Genomic DNA, 17043 nt, shown 5'->3' with positions numbered 1-17043 from the left:
GCATTGTAGTTGCTCTAAGTGACTACGGCCACAAGGAGTGACGATAGGGTATGTATGCCTACCGCCACAACGGAAGACGTTAGGATGTTTAGACAGTTAATTTCGTCACAGAAAGATAAACATACATACCTGACCGCCACTCCGTGTGACGGTAGCCACTTATCCACGTCAACAACGCTGTCTGCATTGACACAAACCCTATCATCACAGAAAATGATGGTAAGATGTGTATGTCTACCGTCACAGCGGATGATCCTAAAATTTTAACAAACTAGGATCTGGATCACCCTTCAGAAAAGGATCAAAACAGTGAAATCATCCTCATCTTGAGGATGTTTCTATGAGGACAGCCAGCAACTGGGTCGTGCAAGCAACGCCTCTACGCGTATCTGGCTCACCAAAACGTGCAGCCATCAACTTAAAACCATGGAGGAAGTGGCACATGGGACCATGCCAAACGCACAAATTTGTCGTTGCAAAATTAACACACAATGTTCATGGAATATCCTATCTAGAAAAATAAAATATGTTCATGGAATATCCTATGTGCATGGAACAGATAAAACGTAGAGTAGCATTCAAAATTTCAACTCCTAAAAGAAGGGTCAATGCCGAAAGCAAAAAATGCAAGAGGCCTCAAATAACAAACCAACGAGATATACCAGAACCCTAATGAGCAATCCAAAAAACCGTCCAAGGTGGCTCATATAAAGAGACGGATAATCCTAACGAAATAAAGATGCCCACTGAACCGGCAATGTTGGCGACCACAGCTATTTCACATCAAATGCTCTGTAGATGGCCCCAGTGGCTAAATAGTAGACCAAGCACGAGCGAGCTAATTGGGACCAGACCATGGCACTGCATTGAAGTTGACATCTAAAAAAAATCTATCTGGCTTGGAACGCCTGTCTTCATTTTTTATTCTTTTGAATTAATCGCTTGTCTTCGGGTTGAAATGCAAGGTAGACCATCACTTTCAAGTTCCAACTCCCCTGGTGAAACAACAGAACAAAATATGGGTTACTAGGACCATCTTTGATTAACACAGATTACAGAGCAAAATATAGGTTACTAGGACTCCCTTGCATCTGTATCTTTGCTCCCGCTAAAAGACCAGGCAGATAAAACAACAAACCTAACAACACGATCAAGAGAACAGATTCAAACTTCATTGGTTTTTGGCTAACTTGTTTTCCAAAGGAACATGCCCATACATTGCACATGCAGATGCATACAGCATAGCATCAGAATCCAAAAACGCAACATCAAATACTCTTATACCTATTTAACTTTTACAATGACTATTGGCACTGCACTTGTTCAAGCAATAGATGCATCAATGGGCATAGGAAAGTTCTCAGCCCTTGGAACATTCTATTAAAAAATTCTCTCAGAACTAGTGCATTTACTGAAATTACTCGTATCATAATACACATTTGACACTAGGTAGTGTATACTGGTAAAACACAATGAAGCATGCCAACGCGAGCCGTTGCTTTTTAGCGGATCATATGCATGAGCTTTTGTAGACTAACAATAAAGTTAATAAATGGGGGGAGTTACAAACCTGCAGCAGCAGACGCTACTCTGTGGAACACGCGAACATTACTACGGCCTTGTGATTGACGTAGGATATAACTGAACCCATGCAAATTCTTCCATGTAGCTAATACTTTCATCACATGATCCTTGACATGTGTACACAACAACTGTTGCCCAATCAAGAGAGTCTGGTTCGTTTCTCACACCAAAGTAATAAAGCAATTGTGGCATTATCTGGAGATACAGTGAACACAGTGTAAGGATATGTAAGCACATGATTGTGCATCCGCAAACACGGGGAGGGAAATGTAATGAGAACTGATAAGCATGTTCGAGGCATCACTGACTAAGCAGAAACTTCACACATATGAAGTTCCATAGGTACAATTATTTGGACATTGCTCTCATGGGGGTTGAAAGGAAACATGATACAATAAGTCCACACAAGTAATTCATTAACAACATTCTTCTGGTTTCCTGTTCGGACAGAAGGAAAAATAACTTGGTCATAACTTAAAGGCACAAACCATGCCATGCATACCCTGGAACAGCCTAACTAGTAGCATAACTGATTACACAGTCCCTAGTGCTAGTGTTTGATAACTTCTGAATCATGTCTTGTTATTGTTATCATTATTTAAAAAACTGATGGTAGTGATGGCTCACACACAGAGCATTTGCCCGACAGACATTTTATAAAGCATATGGGCATTAACAAAATATTGGGCATGAATATTGTAAGTTTTTCAGTCTATTATTTTTGTGGCAACACAATATTGACTATAAACCTATTACTGCTACGAGGGGGAGTTATCATGGAAAAACAATTGGGTTTCTGAGTATACTAATTGTGTGGAGATGTGTTGCTATATCAGAAATGTAAATATTTTTGGCCCTAAACAAATTGACCAACCTGAAATTCATAGCACAGCGGACCTTTACAGTAGCTACATTTAGGGATATCAGCATTTGATGGACGCCCAGCTGATAAAGCCCACAGAGGTTTTGCATTTGGATCTCGACAGTATCTGAGTAATTGAGACTTTTATTAGTAATATGCATATAACACACATTGTTGAGAATAAATATGCAAGCCAACTGAATAAACTCAATTACAAAATGATTCAAACAACATTGAACTACTATTTTCCCAAACAGGCAAAAGTAAATTGAAAACATCACCAAACATAGGAGAGGATTCATGCAAGTTATGCATACCTCAATACTTGCTTTGGCCCTCTTGTGATACGCTCTTGAAAATATGCCCAGCATCGGTTGTCAGCATCAGCCTACATAACATAGCAGTGAATAAACAGTGGGTGCTATATTTGCAAGCATAAAGAGAGAATGTACGGCTAAAAACCTCAAATTGATCCATCCATGACTGCATTGTATCATCTGGTTTACCATGCTTTTGGATCACCAAGGACTTTGAGCTGTTTTCATCACAACTATCAGAATCCAAATCAACTTCATCGTCAATTGCTATCTGATATTCCGGCCAAGAACTCCTAGCAGGAACTGCAAATAGAGAGGAACTGTAAGAGGATAAAGACACAATTCAACAATTACGACCTTAATAGTATTATTAGCCTTCAAACATGATTACCTTTTCCTACAGCTGGCAGCACAGAACTTGAAGCTTCAGAAGAATTGATTATCTGTAGGCAATCAATTTTATGACCAGAGCGCCAGTGCAGTGCCTGAGAAAGAGTCATGAAAATTTGTTCATCCAAAGTAGGACCTGGCTGCCAAAGGGATATGTAGGGTCTGTTTGATTGGTGTCCAAGCCAGCCAATGCTTTATTGTATTGGAGGTGGGCAAAGGGGCATGTGTGTGTCCAAAAATTGGCAAGGATCAAAACAAAGGCTGTACATATGGACATGACAAAGGGGTAGATTTAACACAAACATGAGATACCCAAGAGATCTCTACGATGCTTAAATGACATGGGAATATATACCTGATGTTTCTCAGAACAGTAACGTGATTTCTTGCAGCTACCACATATTTTATCCCCTTTCCATGTACCACACCAATGACAGAGAGCAGCTGGCAACTCACAGTCAAGTAAACGAAGGAAATCAATATAATTTGCTTGGAATATGGCCATCTATTAACATAATCAGTTTGACTGACAGAAGAAGGCCATTGTTGCCTATGAATGTAAGCGCTTCAATATACAGGGCCAGTTCTTTTGGGCGGCTTAAAAATTAAGCCGCCTCTTCCCAGCTTAAAAGATAAGCCGCCTAAATTTGCTGGGACTTCTAAATTAGTTATCCCATAACTAGTTTAGAAGCCCCAATGAATAAGAGAAGCGGCTTATGAGGAAAGCTGGGAAGGAGGCTTTTTTTTAAGCCGTCGAAAGAAATGTCCCACAAAATTAATCAGCATCTTACAAACCCCCATCAAATTTAGTCTCAGCAGTCAGCACATTGACAGTACGAAGCTTTTCTGGGAAAAAAAACAGAAAGCAAAAGATTATATATGTTTCCTAAGGAAGACATTAGAAGCAAGGTGCCGCTGTGTGGAGCAACCAACATCAACAAATGAAGATGATAACTTCCAAGGTTTTAGCATATTGAAGATATGATCTAGGAATTCATAAGTGCTAAATGAAGAAAATATTTATGCAATAGCTAGATAGAGTGAAAGAGATGTGCTGCACATAAGCACCTTTTCCTCTAGGATAACTAGCTAATTGCTATGTAATGCAGGAAATGTGGCACTAATAGCATACCAAACTTATTAGGCACAGTAAGTCTAAGATGCCATGCAACTGAACAAAAAGGAAAACTACCTCCGGCACATAGTGGCTTGTCGGAGTTATTGTGACTTGGAGGTTCACTTGAGTAGAACGCGTTGGTACGAGGCAGCTGGCACCGGAAAACCCTCACACTGCAATCCAACGAGGCAGTCAGGATCAGCAAAATATTTTCAGTCTCTACTCGAAAGTTTAAAAGCCAACACAGCAGCCACGGGACTGGCTTCACCTTCTACGAGGATTGCCTTGGTTACGTGTCCACTGTTCGTGCTGGTCTCGGTGCAAGCACGCCATCGACGGGCACATGAACATGAACAGAGTGCGGTGGAATGCTGCTGCATTGCTCTCAATCGGAGCATAAATCTACAGAGATTGAAACCCAGTTTGAGATGAAGTTTTCATCGAATTAACTGGTACAAGTTCTCGAAAGAAAACAACGGGTACAATTGCTTCTAGGCACAAAGCAAGCACCTGGAGGACGAAGTGCAGGGGCTCGCCGCAGAAGCCACAGCATCTGGAGTTCCCCGAGGGCAAGTTCACGGGATCCAACCATGCCTGGACAAAATACACAAACACCTCACATTAGTACCTGCTCCAATCGCATAAAAATCAAAGTGCGCCACTTAATATGATGGCGTTATTGCACGGACCGGGATGCCTCCGGCCTTGCTGGGAAAGAGGTGGCGGAGGAGGAGGCCTGGATGCTTCGGCTTCTCCAGGAAACCAAGCATGACTTCTGCTTCTTCATCTTCGTCCTCGTCCTCGTCATCGTCATCATAGCCCGAGGCGGCCGCAGCCACGTCCATGGTGGAGGCGGGCAGAGGTTGGTTGGGCAGTTCTGTCTCATCATCGTCTTCATCATCCAGGGAGGTGATGCGAAGACCACGTAGCTTGTCGGCGTTGGGTTCCATCAACTCAGCTGCGGCGGAAAGAGATGGATGAGGGGGGATTCGTGCGGCTTTTCTGACAGGGTTGGGAAAATGGCCAAAATACCACAAGTCAAAAATCAAAGGTTTCAACATACAACTAGACAACCAGTGGAAACCAAAGTGCAGCCAGTTCAGTTTACATGACAAAATACCACTAGCGTCTGTCTAACATACTCAAAATTGAGAAAGGCATATGCATTTGCCCCTTCACACGCCATACTCTACTTCCAATTCAGCAGCAGATGAGAATCATTTCTAAATTCGCTGCACATGGCCGTGAAGAATACTACGCTGAACGAAAAAAAAAACAGGAAAAGATAATCATACTTGGCCGCTGAAGGTCGCGGCAGGCCGGCAGCGAGTCGGTGCAGGCGTGGCGACGCGGTCGAAGTCCAGCAGTACCCACGGGCAGAGGCGTCGGCGTGGTTCAGTTCTCAGTCGAGGGCGGCGAGCAGCTTCTGGACGGCGTGGGCGGCGAGCAGCAGCAGCCGTCGAGGTCGCGTGGGAGCTCGAGCCAGGGGGGATGGCGGCGGGGCAAAGAAATAGCGAAACGGTTTGCTGTTTCTGTTGGGCAGAAAGGAAAACCCTAGCCCGTCCTCCTGGTCCGGCTCAGCCGCGTCCGAAGCGCCACATAAAGCGAAACCGACCGAGATAGATATAGGGTCCAACCACTCGCTCGGACGGGAGCTCCCTCAAAACCCTCCCCCCCTGCCGCGCCGCCGCATAAACCCTTCTTCTCCCTCCCCACCCCCCGCCGCCACCGCCGCCCAGCGCGGGTCATGGCGCCCGCCCCCGCGCCGATTCGCGACCTCCTCACCTGCTTCAGCCACTCCTCCGACTTCCTCGCCCTCTCGTCCGGCGACGGCCGCATCAAGGTGCGGAATCAAACGCTGCCCATCCACACGACGGAGCGGCTCGTGTTGCCGCTTCCTCGTTAACCCGATGGTGTTTGCCCCTGTCGCAGGTATGGGACGCCGTGCGCGGCCACTTGCAGACCGAGTTCGCCGACCTCCCCGCGGTGGAGGTCGGGGCGCTCCCCGAGACGAAGCGCGGCCACCTCGCCCTCGACTACACCTGCATGAAGTGGGTGCAGCTCTCCTTCAAGGTGAGGAATCACCCCCATTTTTCGAGCTGTTGCTATCTGCCGCTGTGCCCCTGTGTGTGCGCATGCGTCATTGCTTGTGTTTTTGCCTAGCAGAGGAAGCGGAAGGCTGGGAGCTTGCTGCTCGTGCTTGGGACGGGCAGTGGGGATGTCCTTGCGCTCGACGTTGCTGCGGGCCAGTGGAAGTGGAGGATCAGCGATTGTCATCCTGGGTATGGCTGGTGGTTCAGTGCATTTGTGGAAACAACATCTTCTTAGTACGAAATGCTCATAATACCATGCCAATTACGAAAATCTTTTTCACATGAAGCACATAGCCACAGCTGTAATCTTGGCTTTGTTTGCTATTTCCTGTTAGGGTTAATCTTGCAGAGCTCGAGCTCACATGTGTTCACTTATGTTGGTGTGCTTTTGTATTTCTTCAGGGGTGTGACAGCTGTAGCATACTCGAGGCATGGGCGTAGTGTGTACACAGCAGGCGCCGATGGCATGGTCTGTAAGATTGATGCCTCAGATGGATCTGTTGCAGGGAAATTTAGATCTTCCTCCAAGGCAGTATCCGCCATGGCGGTATCATCAGGTATCTCTTCTTGATTTATATCTATTTTCAGTGTTTCACTACTCTCTATGTTGCTAAATCGTCCATGTCTCGCCATTTCATCTGCACTATGGATGTTTTTTGCATCTGTGTTATGATTTCTCCTTCAGTCAATTCTCGACATAGTTTAACTGCTCTGACTGACCCTTACAATAGTAAATAGTTGACGATCGCAGTGACCTTTATATTATATTAACAAATAGATAAAATTCTTTGACCATCTTTTATACGTGTTATCATGTTGGCGCCCTCATGGTGTTGGCCGAGTCACAGCCTATAGAATCTCTAATTAATCTTCACAGTTTGCTTTTCAAACTGTAACACACCTATTATCTACCACACACATGGATCCATTAAAGAAAATCCCACTGTTCTGAAAAATGCTTACTTGTATATATTCCTTTTTTCGTGAAATCAGAACTTTATCCATTTCTTAATACAATATATGTGCAAATGTATATGCTATTTTTAACATTATACTCCCTCTCTACCTAAATAATTGTAGTTGGGGAGAACTAATCTAATTCTCCCCAACTACAATTATTTAGGCATAGAGGGAGTATATCCTTTGAGCTAAGGGCTTGGTAGTATATAATATTCATCTGTATGTATATTACTAGTAAACATGCACGTCTCGACCAATGCAAATGAAATTCTAGTGATGGTTCTTATGCTGGAAGTTCAAAAAAAAATGGAACAAAGAACGACTATGGAGAAACCATCCAACAATAATATGCAATTTTAAAGCACACCACCAACTCAAATTGCTCTTTCAAGTTTTAAAGCGAAAGCAAATGTACAAAACCCATTTTTTTCATGCAAATAGTATAGTGGAGAGAAATGTATCATAAAAAGGGTTGTAAGGGGCATACAATTTTTTTAATCATGAGAGGAACTGACAAAAAATCAAAATATGGGACAATGTTTGGCACAACCGTACTCTCATTTGAAGCTTGTGGGGCTACAATAGATGCCAGTTAAAAGCATTGTTCGGAAGTCCCAACTCCCGTTTCTCTGGCCCCATGGACACTTGCGCCAATCTACAGCCAAGTCATGGAGCCTGCGCCATTGACTATCTATCCTCCTCGCGTCTTCTCCAATACAAAGGGTAGCTATCATCACCACAAAAAATCCTCCAAAAAATGAATATATGGGTGGTGTAAAATGAAAATTGAGGTATTAGCATCGCTAGGAGGTCATTACAGAGTGCAGGGCGAGTTTAGAACATTATAGATTTATATTTGTTGGTGAAGAAAATTCGTAATGGAAGATTTTTTTAACCCAATTTAAGTAACCTATATAAATACAATGAGGATTGCTCTACTTCTTCAGTTTGCAAGTTCTCTATGAAATACAATCGAAACAGAACTCTAAAAAGTTAAGTAATGTTGAAAATTACATGACCAGAAGTGGCATCTAAGAGAATCGAGATACCTACACAATTTTTTCTGTATTTCCTAATTAATAATAAATCACGCTGCCTATTGAAAACAACTAAATTCAATATATATTTTCTCTGCCCAACCACATGAGCATTCTATCAAAACAATTAAACTGAATGCGTATTTTATGACTGCTGAAAATACGGTATAACAATATATTCTGTATTCCTTAAGAATAAGGTGTAGCAACATACTTTTGTATTGCGCAACGAAAAAAATCGCATAGCTTGTTGAATCAAATATATCACATACATCATGTTTCTGTGAAATGCTAATCAAGTTCATACTAAAAGAATAAAGTAGGAAAGCATGTGTCCACTCACCTCGATGTTAGTTTCATCTGGAGATAGTTAAACATTAGCCTCCCAGCGCCTCCCAGTTTAGTACTGGCACATCGAGAAAGTTGCAGTTTGCTTCCGAAGAATCTCATGCACTCAACTGAAAGGAAGATTCTGGTCATTCAGATATTGAGATTTCATGGCCTGAATTGAAGATAACTGGCAACTATACCAGACCTGGCCGCTGCGGCTACGTCCCCGATTCACCGCCCTCCATCCAGGTTGATACATGCACAGGAGAAAACACCTCTTAACAGTACGGTTTTCTCTGTGTTTTCTCTTCTAACTGAATAACTGACGCACAAAGTTTCAACAGAGGTACATTTTCAATATGAAAAGACATGTGTTTTTTGAAGATTTGAGTCTTGCAAACCAACAAAAATCATGGAAAATTATATTGTTTGATAGGATACAACAACCATAAATATTTTAAGGAAGTTCACGGTCATACTATGAACGTGCTACCTTGCTAGTTGCAATACCTTCTTCCTTATCTTAGTTATACTATTATGTAGCAAAACTATGTATTCCTCCTCTTCCTGCATAATTAAATTAAATAAAAAGAGAAAAAATATATTTAATAAATTGAAAATGAAAATGATGGAAAGGTCTCATTTAGCGTAGGAGGCGAACATGCCAAACCAAAACCTACCTTTAATGTACCGCCCAAAGTCCATCAACCAGAATTATATAGTGAATTATTGAGTCCAAAGAACTTATCAATATGAAATTATGACACAAAGTATGGGATCAAACTGGAGCTCCTCTTCCTCCTCTAGCGCATCTACCTCCTAAATTTGTCTCATCTCTGGTGGCATTTCCAGATGGTTTGGCAGTGCTGATTTTTTCATTGAAGTTCTCATACTATTTCTCATCCAAGACATGATGGGTATATGAATTTTTCATCAGTGTTACTCATCTATGCACCTTTTAGTATTTTCCTCATTTTTTTCTTCTAACTGTGTTCAAACTAAGAAGACAAATTAGAAGGCATGACAGTACACAAGTTTGATAGTTTTTTTCTGAAAAGATACAAATATTTAGAATAGGTGGAGTACTTACGTATCAACACCACTGCTGATACAGTAGTATCATTCCCTTTGGTTCCTTCACTATCACATTCATGAGCTGCTGAATTCCAAGACATTGTTTAGGAGCAGTGGCGGAGGACAGATGAAAATCAAGGTGGGGCTGACTCTAAACTCCAAAGCACAAAAGAAATTGTTTGATGCAAAGCAAAACCAAAGTATATGACAGCTTGACCAGTACTACCATTAGACCACTACTATGCACGACCTACAATTGACACTTTGACATAAATTCAGAAACTTATATTGCATCGCCATGAATTCAGAAAAAATGAATTACCAACTATGGTGACCCCTGCCCTTTTGCCTTTGCTGACCCCTGCCTCCTTCATGTCCAACTTCTAGCTAGCAGCTAGGCTAATGCCGAATTTGGCCATCGCCTGGACGTCGTTGACGCTGTGAGGCTGCTGTCGCCCTACACTGCTAGAGGCTGTTGTCCTTGCAGAAGACATGAGTACAGGCCCCAGCATTTAGGCTGGAGCAGAACCGTCTTCTTGCCCAGTCTGATGCTGACTGTCACACTAATTATTGCAGTACTTGCCTGCCGGGGTACCAGTTGGTGGTAGTGATCGCTTCCTCAGCCAAACGCATGACGATTCAGCTAGCAAATGGCCGACCAAGCCACACCGACAACGTGCCCTAGTGCCTCGACCCACACTAAAACGGGCATGTTTCATTCGAGCACGCCGGCCAAGCCCCCTCTTCTCTTCCTCTCAGCGGTGAATAACGCAGCCAGCACGAACTCACTTTCGCCATCAAATTGTGTAGAAACAGTGATTAAGAATGGAAGAAGCAGAGGCGGATTTGTATTACCTGGTTGATGACGGCGTCCAGCTGCTGCCCCTGCGGCGTCAATCCAGGACCGACCATGGTTGCCGCAGCTGGGGAGACCATGTGAAAGTGGTGACTGGAGGGGAGGGTTGGGGAGGCTGCGGCCAGCACGACCGCAGTGGTGACAGCAAGGCGGTGACATCGCGGGGTTGCATCGAGAGGAGGTGCCGGTGGGAACCGTGTGGCAGTTCCGTCCCAGGAAGAGGTGGCATTGGCAACATCGAGCGTGGCAGGAGCGTGGGGGCGAGGAGAGCCCTAGCCGGTTCGGGGTCCACCTGCACGCACGGGATCTCCGCCATCATCTGCTGGTGATGCGCCGCCAAATCAGTCTAAGGTCTTGGACCGTTCGCCCCAGGTTGCGCGGCCTCCACATTGTAGGGTTGTGTGTCGATCGGGAAGTGAGGGACGGGGCAGACGGAAGAGATGCAGGTCTGCCCGAGGTGGCCGGTAGGTTGGGAGTTGGATGTGGGTGGCAGGCGGACGACAGAGTTCTCGTCTGCCATCTTAAATTGCTAATTGAATTTTGGCAAGGGCTAGTTATTATCTTGACAGTTAGATATAAATGACTGACCCTGATCGTGAGGCTCTAATTGCACCGTGTTCAGCGGCGGAGCTACGTTGTATGCTGCAGGGGCCATGGCCCCCCCCCCCCCCCCAGGCTGGGAAAATTTCGTGAAAAAAAAAATAGAGTAGAAGATTAGGGAAAATATAGACTTTTGGCCCCCTTAAGCATCCATATTTTCTGTTTGGCCCCTCCAAAACATTTGACCAAGCTCCGCCAGTGACCGTGTTGTTCTGTGTACGTTAGACGGGGTGTGCTTAAAAAAGATAATGTTTGCTTTTTTAATAAGTAGTAAAGATAATCTTATGCTGCAATGAGGTATGCATGCCCATTTTGTTTTGCTTGTATCTGCTCTCCTCCATACCAATCTATTTCCATCCCAGTTCAAAGAAATGAAATGCACTTTGTATTTGGTCTTATCAGATGGAACAATTTTAGCAACAGCAGCTGGTCAGTTGAGGACCTTTGATGCTTCTGACAACAAAAAGATTCAAAAGTTCTCTGGGCATCCGGTGAGTGTCTTGTATGCCCTCCTGTACTGTGATCCTCTTCTGAAATTTGTTATGATTTCAATTGTATTGCTTTCTCTAAGTGCACACCTGTTGCTATTGGCTACATGAACATTTAGGTGGCTGTGAGAAACGTGATTTTTAGTAACACTGGCAAATATGTTCTGTCATCTGGAGTTGGGGAACGCTATGTTGCCATTTGGAAGTTGGGCAGTGGTAAAACTCAGAGTTCAAGCTGTATACTCTCTATGGAACACCCAGCAATCTTTGTGGACTGCAGGTGTTTAGATACTAATGGTACTGAAGCAGTAATAGGTGTGTTGGCTATCTCTGAGGTTGGTATCTGCTATTTCTGGTCTGGGAATAGCATGGATGACCTACGCAATAAGAAGCCTACTAAGATTGCCTTGTCCGAGCCCTCTCTTTCAAGAACTAATCAGGATTTTGCGATATTTGCCGCAAAATTTCAAGGAATAAATGGACCTACTACAGCCCATGTCCTTCTGGCATATGGATCCGTGGTGAAACCATCTTTCGATAAGCTAAAGGTTCGTTATGGTAATGATATTAATTTGGGTGTATCTGAAGATGGAGTTCTCTTACCTACAGTTCAACCCACCATGCCCCAGATAGGTCAATCTGCTAAAACAAAAGGTATGCTAGTGTTCATTAGTTATGGTGGTAATTCAACTTGTGCGTTTGTTATTCATATGAATATCCTACTGGGTCAACCAGGGGATTTTGGTAGGAATTATATTATTATTGCCTTCATTTGAGAAGGTTATCAATTCCGAATCTTGGTCTGAACCTCGTCTCTTTTTTTTGTAGTAACTATCACTGCCCTAGACCGGGCGAATGCAGAAGATGCCATCCTTCCTCTTCCGAAGCTTCATACACAGGAAAAGAAAAGAAAACATAGCGTAACAAAACCGAGTGGTGTCAAGCTTGCGATTGATAGTGACACTGGTACCACTTCAAGATCAACCGAGAAAAGAGGTAAATCATCTCTTGCCATGTCTTCTCCTTCTCGACAAGGGGTGAAACACAGCCAACAGTTGGAGCATAACATGGTTGTATTCTCCACGTGTGACAGTGTAGCAATTAATTCTGTGACACATGAGTCATGGATTGCTATTTATTAGCATATTTATGTTTTATTACATTTTTGTGGGAAGAACCAGGATGCCTTTAGTGCTTATTATATTTACTTTTCAGTGTCTGTTGTTTTCAGAATGTTCTAATATACAGCTTGATCACTTCACTAAAAAACCATTTTCCTTGTTTAGTTCCTGTTCAAAGAATTGAAGATGACAGTATATGCATCGAAGACATGATGAGGAAATATGGCATCATTGATAAGAATCTCACGGGCCATCCTGACATGGCCACTAAAATCTTATCAGATCTGTTCAGTAGCAGTGGCATAACAATTGACGCTAATTTACCCAGCAAGAAGGTTTGTGGTTACTCTGTTTCAGTTTAAAGTTCTAATACTGATTTATCTTTACTATGTACGTATAGCTATGAAAGTTAATTCATGTGAAAGGGTACATTTTGATGTTTTGTGTTGTTGTTCAATAGATTCGAGCACATCTAAGATCTCTGAAGCCTGGAGATGCTTGCAAACTTCTAGAGAATTTAGTATCTGCATGGAGATCAAGGTGCTTATGAACCTACATCCATGTCTTTTGCATGCTATGTATAACTGTATGTTCTCTGTTGGTTCCTGATATGTATCTCTCCACAGGTCTGGTAGTGCTGAGTTTGTTTTGCGTTGGATATACTGTTTATTGGTAACTCATGGTCGTTTTATCCCCTCGGAGAAATCAAGAAAACTAATTAGCGACCTGGAGAAGGTATTGTTTCTTCTTACCACTTACCAGTACTAGTTGGAGCATGTTGCATTGCATAACTTGCATATCTTTATGTGTCTCTTTGTTTCTATCATGAGCTTTGTCGAGCACTCAAACACTCCCTCCCATAAGAGGGGTGATATTGTCTAGATTTGTAGTTTATGTATGTGAAAGTCATATAAATGAATTTGTTTTATTTTTTCTTGATATTAGACTTCTGGAATTTCCAAATAGATGAAAACAAAATGTTGTGGTTAAATTGGCATCTTAATGATTGGCAAATGTTGAGTACTTCTGTTTACTATATGTATGAAGTACTATTGTTCTTGGTATGGAGAAGGGTTGTGCTATTAGCGTCTGATCTTCTATCTGTTTGGTATTAGATGATGCACAATGAGGATAACATATTTTAAACTTAAGACTATCACTACAACCTCTTTGAGAAAGATACATCGACGGCAGTGAGAACTCACCTGCAGCAATTGAACAGACTTAGCAACTAAGAGATATGTGGTGGAAAATGAAACCTATTAGTGCAAAAGCCCACATGCAAACTCATGGTTTGAGCCTTGTAATCAGCGTGAGGAACCACTAGCCAAAACTAAATTAAATGGTGCTAATGTTGTTATAGAGCATACAGTCTGGAAGGTGAAACACATTATGGTGCTGATGATATTGTCCAGCTTAGATTGCGAATCATTATGTCATATTTGAAAGATGGATTTTCATTTAGGATCTCAAGTTGTATCTGCAGTTGATAGTGCCCAGTTATACGATCGCTTCATATCTAGCAAATGATCATAGAGTTAAGGCCTTGAGGTTTAAAAGAGCAAGCGCGGTTTAGATAGATTTAGGAGATGGTAGTTACGAGTAACTACTTCTGCCATTTGTTTTCACCTCCTAATCTATTTAGATTAGAAATGCAACAACAGTGCCTCACCTTAATTTCGTGGACACTATGAACTGTAGTTATGTATATATCATGATTGATTTGAACAAGCCACTAACCAATGTGTTTGGCCAACCATGGGATGGTTTTTCTGCTAGATGTTTGGACATGTATTGGCCAAAATATGACACAAGTTGGATGCCACTAATCTAAGCACAAACAGATACTGTCCCATCCAATCAACGCTACCAAATTCGGGGCATTGATGTTTGCAACTTGAGAACTCTGACTGCGAGCCTACAAACCAATATCCATCATGTGAATTATAAAAATAAGCCGAAGGGAACAAAAAGTAGAACTGACTGTTCTTTCTTTTGCAGATGTGTGCAGAAAGATACGCAGCAACTGAAGATTTACTGAAGCTTTCTGGCCGCCTTCGGCTGATAATGGCTCAGGTTTTCATTCATTTATAAGGCTGAAAATAAATTAATAGTTAGTCTTACTGCTACAGGCATCAATGTTAAAGATGTGTCTCACTTTCCTCAGGTTGACAAGGATTCAATAGATGTATCCGCGAAGGTGGCAGTCCAATCTGATGAAGAGGAAGAAGACGAAATTGATGAAATTGTGTATGGTGAAGACGTGGATTTGTCTGAGAAAAATAGTGACGATGATGCTGAGTAGAATCGCAGCATTGTTGCCATGTCTCCGAGAGACTTCGTGACTTTGTGTACGGTGAAGATGTATTTTTCAAGCTTAGAGCCAGTAGTTGAGTTTTTAAAACCGCGCAACCATGGAAGGTTGCACATAATTTTGACAACTGAGGTAATATCTGAAAGGAATTTTTGTAAGCAACTTATATCCTATGTATGCATCCTAGAGACTGTATCCATGCATCTGAATTGCAGGTGGAACATCGAAACAATCATGAATTTGCAGTTAAACACCCCCCACTGGATTCTTCAGTCACCGCGTCTTCTGCAGTAAATCCCCTTGGATTGAAAGACAGTCGGCGGCTTCATTTCCGGCCCGAGAGGCAGGCGACCCGTCGGCTGCTGCTGTGTGCGGTCGTCGGGGTGCTCTATGCATGGCGTTAGTTTGTTTCTTCGTTCTAACCACACCAACCCCAACTATCTTTTTCTTTTGGTGAAGGGTCCTGTCACTCTTCTTTTAACTAAATATAAACATTCTCGAACAATCTGCCCACGCGGACCGTGGTGTCAATTGAACAACACATTCTTCTCCTTTAATATCTTATCATATATACTGAAAAAGGGTGAACTTTCAGACTCACCAAAGCAATGATAAAAGCTTAACCGACGGTGCCACCCAATTTGGAAAAACTCGACGCCTGGCTTGGCGACTTCACCAGCCTCCACTACTCACCACATGTATCCGTTCAGGCCAAGCTTCACCAACCCCCGGCTTGGAGCCTCTATTTATAGCGCCCACTTACACTCTCCAGGAAACCAAACAGCTCTGCGCCATTACAACAGCCTCACAGCTCAACACATCATTTGCACAGTTGATCACCACAGCAATGGCTTCCACCAACAGCTGGACCCACGAGATCGAATCACCGGTCGCCGCACCGCGCCTCTTCCACGCCGGCGTCATGGACTGGCACACACTGGCCCCTAAGCTTGCACCACACATCGTCGCCAGTGCCCATCCCGTTGAGGGCGAAGGCGGCATCGGCAGCGTCAGGCAGTTCAACTTCACCTCAGGTACCACGCACCACGCACAATTCATGCCCGCTATTCAGCTGCTGGTATACGTTGCCAAAGCATGCATAACACAGTTGATCTTGCAGCCATGCCCTTCAGCCTCATGAAGGAGAGGCTCGAGTTCATCGACGCCGAAAAATGCGAGTGCAAGTCCACCCTCATCGAGGGCGGCGGCGTCGGCACCGCTATTGAGACGGCTACGTCCCACATCAAGGTGGAGCCGGCGGCCAACGGCGGGAGCGTCGTCAAGGTGGAGTCGACGTACAAGCTGCTGCCGGGTGTGGAGGTGAACGATGAGATCACCAAGGCCAAGGAGTCTGTCACCGCTATCTTCAAGGCCGCCGAGGCCTACCTTGTCGCCAACCCGGACGCCTACAACTGAACCAGTCGAAAGGAAACACATATGGTTATGATTATGATTATGCTATCCCTGGTTTGATTTTTGTGAGCTTTCTTCACCATCTAATAAAGCCGCTCCAGCCTTCCAAGTAGTGACGCGAGAGCACAATCAGAGTGTGGACTTGAGAGTTAAAAAGCTGTGTATTCAGTACGTATTTGTGACTAACAAAGGGTGCCGTGTTGTCGTTTGATGATGTTGTTGCTCGCATTTCTACCTTCCTCGTGGTTTCCCCGGGAATAAAAGGAAACATTTGTTTCCTCGACTGAACGAGAATTACGTTTGCTCTTTTCAAATAGGAAGCGACCGTGTGTGTGAATGATTTGGTCACAAGAGTGAATGATTTGATCGATCCAGTAACAATAAGTTGGAACGAGGAGCTGATTCATGACATTTTCAACCCAGTTGATGTTGCGGGTCGTGCGGGAGCGTTTCCCCAATTGGGGAAAGTGGCCCGAGATTTGCGTCG

The 17043-nt window shown here is 43.5% G+C and overlaps 3 protein-coding genes across 5 annotated transcripts; 2 read left to right on the top strand and 1 right to left on the bottom strand.

Annotated features, from left to right (window-relative positions):
* Positions 1 to 572: 572 nt before the first annotated feature.
* Positions 573 to 5817, bottom strand: LOC123448863 (programmed cell death protein 2). 3 transcript variants are annotated; one of them, XM_045125891.1, is made up of 13 exons: positions 5566 to 5817; positions 4960 to 5272; positions 4781 to 4864; positions 4539 to 4672; positions 4346 to 4443; positions 3949 to 3999; positions 3509 to 3597; positions 3155 to 3248; positions 2909 to 3066; positions 2764 to 2834; positions 2459 to 2573; positions 1571 to 1779; positions 573 to 995 (listed from the first exon to the last, which is right to left on the bottom strand). In XM_045125891.1, the coding sequence occupies exons 2-12, from the start codon at positions 5218 to 5220 to the stop codon at positions 1612 to 1614; spliced, it is 1323 nt and encodes a 440-aa protein (XP_044981826.1). In that variant the 5' UTR covers positions 5221 to 5272; positions 5566 to 5817; the 3' UTR covers positions 573 to 995; positions 1571 to 1611. The 3 variants fall into 3 exon arrangements, with proteins under 3 accessions (XP_044981826.1, XP_044981825.1, XP_044981827.1); XM_045125890.1 differs by having other exon boundaries at positions 4960 to 5228; positions 5566 to 5816; XM_045125892.1 differs by lacking the exon at positions 3949 to 3999 and having other exon boundaries at positions 4960 to 5228; positions 5566 to 5812.
* Positions 5818 to 5956: 139 nt separating this feature from the next.
* Positions 5957 to 15309, top strand: LOC123448861. The gene is made up of 12 exons (XM_045125888.1): positions 5957 to 6113; positions 6203 to 6343; positions 6437 to 6552; positions 6766 to 6920; positions 11623 to 11711; positions 11828 to 12362; positions 12537 to 12704; positions 12995 to 13164; positions 13290 to 13369; positions 13456 to 13564; positions 14831 to 14905; positions 14997 to 15309. The coding sequence occupies exons 1-12, from the start codon at positions 6018 to 6020 to the stop codon at positions 15132 to 15134; spliced, it is 1872 nt and encodes a 623-aa protein (XP_044981823.1). The 5' UTR covers positions 5957 to 6017; the 3' UTR covers positions 15135 to 15309.
* Positions 15310 to 15908: 599 nt separating this feature from the next.
* On the top strand, positions 15909 to 16770 carry LOC123448862 (pathogenesis-related protein 1-like). Its single transcript, XM_045125889.1, has 2 exons — positions 15909 to 16177; positions 16264 to 16770. Exons 1-2 carry the CDS (start codon positions 15991 to 15993, stop codon positions 16557 to 16559), a joined length of 483 nt encoding a protein of 160 aa, XP_044981824.1. The 5' UTR covers positions 15909 to 15990; the 3' UTR covers positions 16560 to 16770.
* The last annotated feature ends 273 nt before the right edge of the window (positions 16771 to 17043 follow it).

The sequence above is a fragment of the Hordeum vulgare genome, chromosome 4H, assembly GCF_904849725.1.
Source record: "Hordeum vulgare subsp. vulgare chromosome 4H, MorexV3_pseudomolecules_assembly, whole genome shotgun sequence".
Lineage (NCBI taxonomy): Eukaryota > Viridiplantae > Streptophyta > Magnoliopsida > Poales > Poaceae > Hordeum > Hordeum vulgare.
The sequence above is the reverse complement of the archived record's forward strand: the minus strand, read 5'-3'. Positions and strand labels throughout refer to the sequence as shown.

Excerpts from the sequence above, each read along its gene's own strand:
- LOC123448863 (XM_045125891.1), bottom strand. The coding sequence starts at position 5,220 with ATGGAACCCAACGCCGACAAGCTACGTGGTCTTCGCATCACCTCCCTG. Across the intron at positions 4,673-4,780 it reads CCCTGCACTTCGTCCTCCAG|ATTTATGCTCCGATTGAGAG; the intron begins GTGCTTGCTTTG and ends CAATCTCTGTAG. Across the intron at positions 2,835-2,908 it reads CATGGATGGATCAATTTGAG|GCTGATGCTGACAACCGATG; the intron begins GTTTTTAGCCGT and ends TATGTTATGTAG.
- LOC123448861 (XM_045125888.1), top strand. The coding sequence starts at position 6,018 with ATGGCGCCCGCCCCCGCGCCGATTCGCGACCTCCTCACCTGCTTCAGC. Across the intron at positions 6,921-11,622 it reads CGCCATGGCGGTATCATCAG|ATGGAACAATTTTAGCAACA; the intron begins GTATCTCTTCTT and ends TGGTCTTATCAG. Across the intron at positions 12,363-12,536 it reads TCAATCTGCTAAAACAAAAG|TAACTATCACTGCCCTAGAC; the intron begins GTATGCTAGTGT and ends TTTTTTTTGTAG.
- LOC123448862 (XM_045125889.1), top strand. The coding sequence starts at position 15,991 with ATGGCTTCCACCAACAGCTGGACCCACGAGATCGAATCACCGGTCGCC. Across the intron at positions 16,178-16,263 it reads GCAGTTCAACTTCACCTCAG|CCATGCCCTTCAGCCTCATG; the intron begins GTACCACGCACC and ends TTGATCTTGCAG.